This window comes from Atractosteus spatula, chromosome 2 (assembly GCF_055471065.1).
Source record: "Atractosteus spatula isolate fAtrSpa1 chromosome 2, fAtrSpa1.hap1, whole genome shotgun sequence".
Lineage (NCBI taxonomy): Eukaryota > Metazoa > Chordata > Actinopteri > Semionotiformes > Lepisosteidae > Atractosteus > Atractosteus spatula.
Window position 1 is genome coordinate 36,130,799 of NC_142707.1, and position 13,699 is coordinate 36,144,497.

The 13,699-nt window shown below is 34.8% G+C and overlaps 1 protein-coding gene across 1 annotated transcript in view; it reads right to left on the reverse strand.

The window, feature by feature from the left end:
* The window catches only part of LOC148839630 (calpain-9-like), a 33,874-nt gene extending 20,965 nt beyond the window's left edge, over positions 1-12,909 (reverse strand). The window contains exons 1-6 of the mRNA XM_088931797.1: positions 12,698-12,909; positions 10,023-10,274; positions 6,252-6,321; positions 4,005-4,123; positions 2,213-2,346; positions 670-844 (exon numbers count right to left, since the gene is read on the reverse strand). Of these exons, the coding sequence (XP_088787923.1) occupies positions 670-844; positions 2,213-2,346; positions 4,005-4,123; positions 6,252-6,321; positions 10,023-10,259 (735 nt within the window). The 5' untranslated portion in view covers positions 10,260-10,274; positions 12,698-12,909. The remainder of the gene's footprint in view (positions 1-669; positions 845-2,212; positions 2,347-4,004; positions 4,124-6,251; positions 6,322-10,022; positions 10,275-12,697) is intronic.
* Between the last annotated feature and the right edge of the window lie 790 nt (positions 12,910-13,699).

Here is a 13,699-nt window from a genome sequence, read left to right on the forward strand (position 1 = left end):
TGTTAAAGATATACGCCCATATTTTTTATATCTGCTAGTCTCTATATCCCAAATTATTAGTAATTATTAGTGCTTGTTTGGTAGTTTGATTGCAAAGTGAATCTAAAGTTTTATCCAACCTGACAGAAACCTGTTCCAGATATCCACAGCCCTTTTGTATAAATACATGTTTCTGTCTTTTAATTAATTAATTCCCCTTCACAGCTGTGACCCTGTGTCCTTGTTTCATTACTAGTGTAAGTATGATGCAGGTTGAACCTGTCTATAACCCTTTTTATATACGTGGATCGGTTCTCTTAATCATCTCTGTTTGAGACTGAAAAGAATGTAGGTCTCTCAAACTGAACATACTGTATGCAACAGTTCCCTGATACCAGTAATCATTTTCATTTCTCTTCTTTGTACTCTTTCTTAGGAAATCATATTTTTGGTGGTTTCTTGACAAAACTTAACACAATATTCAAGATGAGGTCTTACTAGTGCATTCTAGTACCTAAGTGTAACTTCACTGGATTTAAATTCCACACTTTATGCTATGAACCCAAGCATTGTTTTGTATTGCTTCCCCATATTGTCTTGATGAGAACATAGAAAAAAAACAATTGTGGCCCATCATATATAGCTGGCTACCTCTTCAGCTTTGTACAGTGTTATAAATCTAATTCTTACCACTGGAGGGGTTCCACATCCTATGAGAGAGTTGACTTTTGCAGCTCTTTCAATGGTTTCCCATAGGTCTGGCTGGGGTTCCTTCAGATTGAAGCAAACATGCACTCCTCCAGTGAAGTCCATCAGAGCCTCTGACACACTTCCGGAGCTCATGTCAGCATAGGAGCCACACACCCTGAGAAAGAGCACGGGCAAACATAGTAAAAAAACTGCAACTCTGATGGAAACATTGGGCATACTTTCCACAAGAATACAAGGGCAAAGGATAAATACACTCAAAGCTAACAATGAATAATTCTTCAGCTGGGTCATTTCAACAAAGAGTGTTGAAACATTGCTTCTCTTCCTGCCTGCTCATCCATCCTCAGAAGGCAGTTCCCTAGTGAGGTTTCTGGAAATCTGAAGTCTGTCCTGGAAACAAGGGACTACACCCCAGACTGCTGGGTAATCTTTCGCAGGTCTCATGTACTCACAAGAACATTTCATACACAGCAGCTAACCTAGCTACAGCCCAACACATGTGAGGCAGCAGCACAAAGTGTCAAAGCCCCCTTCTTTCACTTTCTTTTGAAATGTCTTTTGAGTCTCCAAAATATCCATTCTGATTTAAACTGATTTAAACACAAGCTTCACATCTAAGTGTGTGATCTTTTATTTGTCTGTAATTCAACTGGAAGTAGATTGTGAATTATTTCATCTTATTTCCTCCACATTTGAAAATGATGGAAGAAGGAAGGCAAATATACAAAGCATTTCAGGCATGTTTTAGTGTACTGTATAACAATTTTTGCCATAAGTGCCAGCAGCCGTATCACCCTGCAACTCACAACTACTGTAGCAACCCACTGAACCTCAGCAGGTGTGAGCCTGGTCAGTACACTTATGGGAGACCTCCTGGAAAGCCAAGATTGCTGCTGGAAGTGGTATCAGTGGGGCCAGCCGGAGGCGCTCACTGTGGTCTGTGTGGATCCTAATGTAAAAAGGTGCTGTCTTTTAGATGAGATGTAAAACTGAGTTCCTGGCTCCCTGTGCTTCTCAAAAAGAGTAGGGGTGTTACCCTGGTGTCCTGGCCAAATTTTCCATTTGGCTGTTCTCAATCATGGTCTCTTAATAATCTCCGTTTATGAATTGGCTTCATCAATTGGCTTTCCACTGATAGATGAGGTGTGGTGAGTGTACTGGCACACTATGGCTGCTGGCACATCATCCAGGTGGATATTTCAGATTGGTGGTGGTGGAGGGTAGTCCCCATTACGTGTAAAGTGTTTTGAGTGTAGTGTCCAGAAAAGTGCTATATAAGTGTAAGGAATTCTTCTTCTTCTTCTTCTTCTTCTTCTTATTATTATTATTTGAAATGGTGATGGAACAGCTCTTCTGTACTCAACATATATCATATTTCTCCTATGGTTCTGGTTGTCACTTCTCAAAATCATCAGTTTTGTGAGCACTGACAGTATGAGTTTCTTTTCTTTTATTGTTGGTGGATTATATTTTTTAGAATTATATTCTGGTTCAAGTAGATGTAGACATTGGACAGACTTACTTGGCATAGGCCTTCTCCAGCAGGGCAGGCCAAAATTCATTTTGGGTTTTAGGTCTGACAAAAATTAGGTTGTCGTCAAGGGTTGGCAGCTTGTCGTCTATCACAACATCCACCCACTTCCCAAATCGCCAGAACTGTAAAAAAAATACAACGAAAAACAGACATCACAGACTGGCATATTTTCAGGGTGTTACCTTATGTAATACACTATACTAAAATATTGTTTTGGAAAGCAGAAGTATAGGCTTTTGTTGTTGCTGTAGAATTACATTTTGAATGATGAAAATGATGATGATGATGGAAATATAGTAAGATGCTGATACCTTTCTAGACTTAAGTACAAAATAAGTGGTGGGTCTGTGACCTCATCTAGAGATCAAACTATTTAGTTATTAGAGTATCAGAGGCTGGATTGCCCTGTACAAATAAAAAAGAAAAGAAAGATCTTATGATGTTCAAAAGGGTTATATGATGAAGAATGCATTTGTTTCAGAATTATGTGACAAAAGTCCTTTTTCAGATGGTTAGAGAAGGGATAATTGGTCTAATGCCCAAAACATCCCGAGGCAAATTTCATTGCAAGTAAAAACACATACTTAGGTGAATCAAACAGCATGAATCAAGCCTTACATGTAGTTTAGTATTAATGTAGAAAATTGTTTAATTCATAACAGCATTAGTTTTCCCAAGCATTAATGTTTGGAATTAGCCTTTTTTATATCCTCCTGTTTGTAAATAGTTGAATAGATGCACAATATGTGCCAATTTTCCTTTTGCTTCTACTAAGGCAAACTAAAATACCAACGTGAAGTGCATTATATAATAGTTTACTCAGGCCCTTGGGGTGAACAGAAGATATGTTGAGTAGTTGGCTTTGTAACAGTGACATAAAGACAGAATAGAATGAAGATGCACAACAACAAAAGAACAATGAAAATGCAAACAATGTATAGAAAGCTTCAGAAGAGAATAAAAGCCAATTTAAATTTAGGTTAATTTACCATGGTCCTTATTTTTATCCCAGCATAATGGTAATGATGAGCTTTTTTACTCATTTCTGGCTACTGGATGTGGTGTATTGTTAAGTAAGCATATGTTCCTGCAACATAATGACTGCACACTCATTAACTAATTAAAAGCACACTTTTAATAGTAAAACATTCGACTTTGAACTTGAAGAGGTTAAGAAAATGTTATCATCTGATTAAAATTGCATTTCTTAAAATGTAAAATAATACATTATAAAATTACAAAAGTAATTTCATTCAATACACACAGATATACTTAAGAATGCAGATTGTAAAAAAGCACACATTCATCAATTACAGAATACAAGCTGTTACTGAATTCATAAACAAGGCCTAATAGTAATTTTGTGAGAGATTCATAAGACCATGATTAAAGCTAAAATTTACAAGTATCTTTCTGTGCAATGAGGCTAAGTAGATGTCTATTTTGCTATCCTGTTATTTCCTACTTGTTTAAACACTTAATCAGTGTGTTTGTGTTGTTTGTTCTGGATGGGCTGTTATTTGAAAATCATATTATCTAACCCAGAAAGAAGTATGAAAAACAAACAGATTAGTACAATTGGAAAAGGAACAAGATTTTCAAAATTAATTTTCTTACTAAGAAACAAACAATCTAGTTAATGGTTCCTTTAGGGAACAGATGACAAATTGTGATTTTTACATTAGGTACAACACAAACAAATATGATTCATAACTATGATACAATGCAATTAAACCTTCCCTAGTAGCTGTCAGAGTTATATTGTATTTCAGTTCCTTACCCTGAAATGAAAAATTCCAGCATAATCCTTTTGAAATCCTTGGTCACAAGGCAAAACTTGTTTCCTTATATGCTGCTGAAATGTCAATGCACCCAGTGAAGCCAGGAACCAGCAGTTACCTAAAACATGAGAAAAGTAAAGATACATTGTCAGTTTTGTCAGTACACATTAACTCTTTGTGAGTGAAATTCCATCCATGTTATTGCACTTTTCACTGTTTGAAATGACTAGGATAGTTACAGACAGGGTAGACACCCTATGTAAAGTGTAATCTGTTGGGAAAAGAGGGGAGAATCATGCTGTCACAAGTTTCAATGGCATTTCTTAACACTCCTGTAGATTTTACATACCTCAATACATATTTAAACTGTCAAGCAAAGTCACTTAATTTTGAGCATAGCAGTATTTTTGGACAGGATCAAGTAACGGTTTAATCTATGCTGAAAAGTAGACAGAGGAGACAAAGTTTTGGCCGTTTAGACATTCTTCTCTTCAGCATGGAATTGACCAACAGTACACTTGATCCTGTGCATCTAACACAGTTTTACACCACACCCCACTCAAATATCTGTTAACTGCTGCTTATGTAAGTTTTGTTTTTCACTATTAACACATTCCTCTAGTAATGTAATTGCTAGAAGCACATATTGTTTCATTTTACTAAGTGGTGTTTAATTACTGGGTGGGCAATATTCTTGACTGTCAAGTTCTTAGAATCTCTTTGCAAACATGAGTTTTTTTTAATACATGAAAATGTGAGCATTACACAGAGAAATTCCTAACAATACAAAGTAAAGCCTCAGGCAACTTAGTAGCACTAAGTTGGATTGAATGCCTGTAAGAAAAAAAGACTTAGAAACAGTTTTAAAACAAAATGTACCCAATCTTCAAAATCAAAGGCTGGGTAAAATATTGTTTGCAAGGCACACCCTGATTTTGCATCCATGCTACAGGTATGCACAGGGATTCAGCACAGTGGTCATCAAAACATTTCTTAGTGCTTTTGATGATGGTGCAAAGCACATTAGTTTGCATTTGCTTTTTTTGAAACGTCCCCTTTGACAAAGATTTTTATTAGCAATGTCATCAAAAAACTGAAAAGAAAATAATTAAATGTGTTATTGCAGAAGTATTCCTAATCATGAACTCAATATTTTGTCAAATATATTTTTGCTTATTGTTTTACATCTTGAGAATCCGCTGTATAGGTAGTGTGTATTTTGATTGTATCTTTTTACCACTGTGCTCTCAAAATATTAATACCTACAGATTGAATACAATTCAAGTTTAGGAACTTGAATTGTTAACGTTTTTTGACCAATAATTGTTATTTTCTATGAATTTCCTTTTTTTAAACCAGCTTAATGGGAACCATGTCAGATGAATGTTATTTGATTAAACTTGTACAGACAGATTTTTGACTTGACTTGAAAATACATTTTCAATAACTTTAACACAGTCTTCCCTTCCTTAGGAATATTAAAATATTTTCCTCCAAGGGATGATATGCCATAGCTCCATACATAGGTTTCTACAAAACTGATCTTTCAATAAAAATACCATATACAATAATTTATAGGTTTTAAAAATTTTAGAGATCAAAGGTTTGGAAATTATTTTTGTTTTTTGACACCATATGCATGGAAATTGGAGTGGAATTAAAACAAATTGATGTACATTTAATATTAATGTAAAGACTAATTTTTATCTTCATTTTAGGAACATTAAACCCTTCAGTGCAATGCTAGTATAATGGTCACACTACCTGGGAGTAGGAAAGCTAGACTAAAAGTGCAAACTACAAATGTAATTGTTGCTATTCATTGAATTATGTTAGTGTGGGTGTAGTGTTTATGGAATACTAAAAAAATTGCAATAAAATATATCTTGAGCTGACACTGATATCTTGAGCTCAATGTTTACTTTAAAATGTTAGTATATTTTTTATCAGAAAATATTAATATGAAAGGTGGTTTGTATGAAGTAATTACTTTTCAGCTTTCCTTGACCAAAGGGTTCCAGAGAATTCATGCAAGAAGGGTGTTGTGTTGATATGTATTATTTCTGTAGAAGCAGGATAAGAAAGTGCATATAACCAGAGTTATTGCATTAAAAATTTACAATAAAGAAAATATCACTTATATGGAATGTAGGACTTAAATGGGTCAACTTATCAGTCAACTCAAGGTGAATATGGAAAGCATGCATGCAATTCAGAGTGAATTTTGGGAAAACAAAAACACATACCCACTTTTCCTTGGCAAAGATCAAACCTGGAGACGTCATTCACATATAGCTGAGGATCACTGTGAAGATTCTAAAATGAACACGAAAATCATAATCATTGAAGGGAAACTTTGACATATTACTCTCTTATAACCTGTGCATTTTAGGATGAACTTTGACAAAATTGTAAAGATGCAACTTTTTATTAATATTTTGCATTTATCTTTGCCATCATACAATTCCAAGTACCAAAAACATTTTTGTGTTTGATACTATACAGTATGTTTGCGATAGACCCTGTGGTGACCAATGAATCTAAGCAGGTTAAAACTCACAAAGGCCTATACTGGACAGCAGAGGGGGATTTAGTGCAGAAACCTTGCCAGATTTGCAGCAAACAACACTCTTGAAAAGCCTTCCTCCTGCTGACTGCTTTCAAAACCCATCCAGCCCTTTATATCCCTGAGGTCCACTAATTACTGTGAACCCCCTGTGAAAATGTGTAATTGACCTCTTCCACTAATCTCATTAATTAATCTCACAGTGTGTCTACTATAATTACAAATGATAAAGTGGTGCTTCTAGTGGTAGGTTAGCTCATATTACAGTTCCCTCAAACACCAGCCAGCTAATATCTTATTTAGTGATTAACAGAATCTTTATACAGTATACTTTGAATAATTTTATTAACCAGATCTTTTAAATGCTTTGGTTTTCAGGAAAGACCAGCACATCAGAATTTCTCAGTTAGCTTGTGTAGTTGACTCCTTCCCCTTCCCTTTCACCTTTTGTAAGGTTATGTTTGGTAACATAATACTGTATTTCTCTGATAAAACTATACTGTACCTTTAGAGGGTGTATATACAGTACATTGTTTTTTTTTATTATTTTGAGTGAATGACCTGGATATTCTCAGTGCTTACTCGTGGCAATTATTTTTCTGTACAGCTGAGAAGGACAAAGCAAACTGCAGTACTTGCAAGTCAGAAAGCTCTTTTTTCTGAATTAATTCACAAAATTATTTCTTTTGTCAGGATCACTTTCCTAACTCTGATAATAGACACACTAGTTGAATTATAGTTTATGGTTTGAATAAACTGTCATCAAATGCAACTTTTATGGTTATTTTTCTTTCATTTTCTGCATCTTTCCTTAGGTAAACACAGGACAAGGGAAAGCAACACTGGGATAGGCAGTGTGGGTGGAGCCAGTGGTAAATGTGGTTTATACCACACTCATGACTTTCAATAACAGCACAAAGACACTTTAAAAGTCCTTACTATGAGCAGTGAATCATTTTAATCATGACAATTGTATGCGTATGATGCATATAATCTATTACAAACAGAGAGTAAACTAATATGAAAAGGTTAATGAAAGTTATTAAATATGTTTTAAAACTAAATTTGATACTTACATTTTGCAGTTTCAGCACTCACTACTACTACCTGTGATGAGATGCTTACTTTTCATCAGAAAGTAATATTTTGTTTATTGAGGCAAACAAAATAATGACACTATTTTAGAACTATTCTTTTGTTCAACCTGCCCATCTCTTACAAAACTCAGACATGGATGTTGAACATTTCCCTCAAAAGATGGAGACTGGACTGTACTAAAATTAAGATAAAATTGTCTTATTGCCTAATATGTGCCAGTGATATAAAGTCTTGCACTAATCTAGAATTATTCAATATGTGAGAGAATATTTAAATATCTGTGGTTAATTTGCTTTTAAATTCAGCACAACATCTCAACTGAAAAACTTTCAAAGGAAATGTATGATATGTGTTAGAAATGTTTTCTTTCAAAATAAAAAAAACAATGATTGCTGATTGAAGATACAAACATTTAGAAATATAGCTATGTATAACAGAACAACAATAAATGATTTCACACTAAAGAATGGTTATTGTTCCCATTTAAATGTCTATTTAATCATTTAGCTGCTGTAATTTGCAATTATATTTAATAATCTACTGGGTCAGCAAATGAAGAAAACAGACATTTAAAGTAATGATTAATTCCATAAACCTTTACTGGTCTGTCATCCAAAGCCTTAGCACAAATATCTAACATGAATCATTTTCCAAATTCAGGATATTTTGAAATACATATTAGCAATAATAAGTTATTTATTAAAAATTAGATAGGTGACAAGGCTACAATATCCATGGTGTCACAGAACAAGACTGTAGTTGGTGAAAATATATTTAAAAAAACCAAACACTATAGCTGGAAAATCCTGTACCTTCCAGATCCAGGTAATTTTGTTGCATAAGGAGGTGTGAATGTTTGCTAAACTACCTAATCATATTATGGTGGCTGATTCACCGAAACCATTTAAGAAATAGCTTTATAATGTCTTTATAATGTCTTCAGTTTATTAGTTACCATTTGTTCTGATGTTTTCGTATTTCTCAAATAATTGAAAGATTTATAGTCTAAGTGTTAATAACAATAAGACATAAACAGAGAGATTGTATTGTGAATGATTATTTAAAAGTATTAAAGGTGTTACTGCTCAATTCATATAATTATACAGACAAATGTGGAAAAGAGCATTGAAATACCCTTTCAGCTTCTTTATACATATTCCTCCAGTAACATAATATAGACCCTTTCAATAGGCATACATTCAAAGTATAATTTGTACCCTATAATTAATAATAAGTGCTTACACTTACAGTTTATAGCACTTTTCTGGACACTCCACTCAAAGTGCTTTCCACCACCACCACCGATGTGTAGCATTCACCTGGATGATGCGTCAGCAGCCATAGTGCACCAGTACGCTCACCACAATCTGCTATCCGTGGGGCAGGAGGACAGAGTGATGAAGCCAATTCATAGATTGTAGGGATTATTAGGAGGCTATGATTGGCTAAGGTCAATGGGATATTTGGCCAGGACACCGGGGTGACACCGCTACTCTCTTCGAAAAATGGCCTGGGATTTTGAATGACCACAGAGTCAGATTTACATCTCATCCAATGGACGGTGTCTTTTTTTACAGTATAGTGAATCTGTCACTATACTGGGGCATTAGAACCCACATAGACTGCAGGGTGAGCGCCCCCTGCTGGCCCCACTGACACCTCTTCCAGCAGCAACCTTAGCTTTCCCCGGAGGTCTCCCATCCAGGTACTAACCAGGCTCACTTCTTCTTAGCTTCATGGGGTCACCAGATGTGAGTTGCAGGGTAATATGGCCGCTGGCTTAAAGAGATGTGGGAGTATGTAACAAGTTTCCCAGCCATGTTGTTGAAACTGATACCCTGGCTTCCTTCAGGAAAGAGCTGACTTAGGTCCTTAGTGAAAAAAGCAATATTCCTCTCTGCTGTATAGAGCACATGTTGAGACATATCCAGCCATCCATGTTCTAACTGTTTTATCCAAAACAGGGTTTTGGATAAAGCCTACCCTCGCAAGTTATTGGCACATAGTGAGATACACTCAGGGTGGGGTGCCAGGCCATCACAGGGCACACACTCATACCAGGGTAATTTCCCCAGAAGCCAATTAACTACTAGTACAGTATGTTTTTGGACTGTGGGAGAAAACTGGAGCATCCAGAGGAAACCCACACAAACAAGGGTAGAGTATTCAAGCTCCATGCAAATGGAACTGAGACAAGGGACAATGCTAGCCATTGCTTGACTTATCATTTTATGTAAATAGTATTGAAGTGGAAAAGCTTTTCATTCCATGTCAATTTGTGACTTCTAAATAAATGCTGTTTATGTCAGCTGTAAGGAGAACCAGAATTTTTTTTTTTAATCCCTGGACTTACCCTTGGTCTTTTCCATACAACTCTTGCCATCTCATCTGGTTGTAACAGACCAAAGCCAATAGAATCTCTGCTTGGTGGGAAAGTCTCATCCACAAATCTCACTCTCTTTATCAGACAGTAGGTACGCAGCTGTTCAAAGTCTTGGCCACAGAACTTCTCTGGATTGTTAAGAGATCCTTGATCTTCTTGCCTCTGACGATCCCTCATAATGTTCAGACAGACTCCAGGGGGAGGCATTATTGCTTCTCAAGTCTGTGGAGTTAAAATAGGAAGAGTAAAGCTAAAGATGAACATGTGATCTTTTGGCATTTCATCTTTTAATCTAGCATCAAGGAAATAAGTCGGGTTTTATTTTCCTGTTTGGCATTATGAAGCTAGCTGAGGAATATTTCTTTGTTAATTGTATTTTGAGGATACATATCACAAATGTATGATCTTCGTTGTTGTCTGATGTGTGAGTTTGCTTGCCAGGGTTAATTTAATTCAATTATGTTAAGGCAGGTAAGTCATGGACTGGCATTATGTTATTTCTAAAGGCAAAATGTTTCAATTTGTCATAAAAAATCTAATGATTAAAATCTATTATTTATTAATAAATCTAATTATTCATTAAATCAAAAGTTTTATCTTGCTTAGATGCCTTAATGGCATTCTATGAAGAGTTTTAGGGTTTAAGATGTCATCAAACATTCCACTGTAGAACTAAAACATAAAATCACACTTGCTTCAAACTTACTGCTCTCAATGAAACATTTTTTCAACACTTTTTCTCAAATATTGAGCCCAGGTCAGAAATAATTTTGAAACATGTGAGACCTAGAGATATATACTGTACTACAGCTGTTATACAGAATGTGACAGTATGTGAATGATATTAAACATAAAGTCATTGTGACATTGTGTAGTATATTAGAGTTTTTAATAGCTAAGTTATGACTGGAGTCGGGTGTTGTCTTGTTTTCTGCTTGTGACTCCACTGTTGCAGCCCTTACCAGAAATAAGTCTAGGTAGAATGGGAATAAGATTTCTTATATAGTAAATGATGGATGGATACCTAATTTAATCAGAAACAAAAAAAAGACATACTGTAAATTGCAAATGTTAACCATTATAATGCAATGCTTTTGTTTATTTACAGTATATACAATACATTTTTACAGGTCTCTAACCTAACCTGGTAACCTAAAGTAAACTTGCTAACTGAATAGACCATATGGATTCTGTTCGATTAGGAACAATTCAATTGTTAGGACTAACTTCAAACTTATCATAAGAACATATGAATGTTTACAAATGACCATTTTGTATTTAATAGCTTATTGATCTATCTCATCCAGTTGTTTTTTTTAAGGAACCTTGGGTTTCTGTGTTTAAAAACATGGCAAAGTAACTTTTTCCATATTCTTACAATCCTTTGGGTAAAGAAGTAGTTCCCATTTAAATGCAATTCCACGTAGTTTTCACTTGTGTCGTCTAGTTTGTGTTTCACTATTCATTCTGACGAAGTGTGTCTCAATGCCTTTAAGAATTTTGAATACTTGTCTCTCTGTTTAAGACTCAGTTCTTTCCCCTTGTGATTAAAATCCAGAATATACTGTACAGTACCTAGTTGCACTTATCTGTTTCCAGAGCACCAATATCTTTTCTGTAATGCAGGAACCAATTTCAGTAAGTTCAAAATATTCTAAATGAGACTCTACTAGTACATAATACATTTTTAAAATAACACCCCTTTTAATAAAATGAGGTAAAGTTCCAAGAAAAACTCCTATGTAAAACAAAAACATTAGAACAAAATAAGACCAAAAAAAAGACTACTTTTCAGTTGGAAGACCTGAAGAATTGAAAGGACAAAATATTTTAAGCTATTATTAACTACCAATAAACAAGTTCACAGCTGATTAGTCAGTATTAATAATATTGCATGACAGCACTTTCTACCCTGCCTTGTGCCCGTTGCCTGCTGGGAAAGGCTCCGGTTCAAGGCGGATTTGTGGATTGATCAGTTGAAAGTATTATCCATCCACCCATTTTCTAACCACTTCTTCTGATTCACAGAAACATATGTCTGACTATTACCTAAACTCTATTCAGCATCTATTACAACTAAAACACTTTTTTTAACTATTTTTGAATAGTGAGCTCTGAAATTGTTTGAGCCTGACCACTTTGAAGTCCTGCAGGATGAACCGGCACTGGGAAAGTACCTGCCCTCAGTATAACTGTGTTCTAGGTCTACAAGATAATTAGGAGGAAACAGATGGCATTGCCGTGATAAAGCTGTGTAACAGAATGACAAGACCTAGCTAGCAAAGTAAACACTTTCTAAGAAAGTCTATACACTGCTCCATTTTCTTTCTCTCATATATAAGTAATATACACTGATTCTCTTAGTAGCATATCAGTAAATTGTCTAGAAAATTGTTCCGTAAAAGTGAAGGCTAATTACTGCAGTTGTCAGTTTACATCTGCATTATTAGTATCCTAATTTCTGTCACTTAATGAAATTATAATTAAATCATCAACAATAAAAGTGAGCATTTAAATATATATATATGCTATATTGATAATAAATATATAACATACTTTACATTTTCCATTGCATCAAAACTTCTCAGCTTCTGAAAACATTGTTTTTGTCTGAATGATAATCAGAAAGAATACAAAAGCCTTACCTGCTTATGCGTAACAGGAATCTGATAAACTCTGAGCAGGGCTTCACCCACCCGTGACCAACAATGTAAAAAAGGTACTTGTGTCTGTCTTCACTGTGCCTTCAGATCTTTAAATGCTTATCAGACAGTCAAAATTGTTAGCAAGACATTATCTACATGAAAACGTAACTCTTGACTGAAGTCTGTTTCCTAGGTTTCTGGCAGAGCACTCTAAAGGCGACTCCTCCCACATGCTCTTCACAATTTTAAAACAGGTTGGTTTAGTTTTTTGTAACATAATATATTAGCTCACCTTAACTTTGTTCTTTAACCTGTGGCTATGAAAGTCATTTCCCCTCTCACTACACACATTCATGTTACACCTTACTTTCACTCATGTACTATGTACTTTATATAAATTGTCTAGAAGACAAAGTATCCACAAATCTATAATATATAAATTGAGACAATTAGATACAACAGAACTGAGAGCAAGTTTACAATTATCATCAAAACACAGACAGCCAGGTTCAGAAATAATTTTTATACCCAAGGGGTGAGTGTCACAAATAACTAATAGCTTATTGCAAAGTCACTACCTGATTGACTATGATCTGTTATGACAGACTGTTGAATGTTGTATTTTCTGCACTGTCTACTGCACACTATTGTTTACTATTGTCAAATATTTACTATTGTTTAATATTGTATGTTGTTTTTCAATACTTTGTTGTATATTCCACTCTGTGTTATATTGTATATTGGATGATACTGTCTTTTTGCACTACTTTCTTACTATTTTTTATATTGTCTTCACCTGTTGGTAGACTAAGGGAACAAACACGAATAAGAATTCCAATGTACTTGTTGCAAATGGCAAATAACTTTTGAACTTGAACTAATATTTTTCCTAAATAAAAAAATCAATTACAGTTTAACCAAAAGTAAAACAAAAGGGAAATATACAAATAATTTATTTCAGATTCAACAAATGGTTTAGAATTCAAGGACATATTGAACATG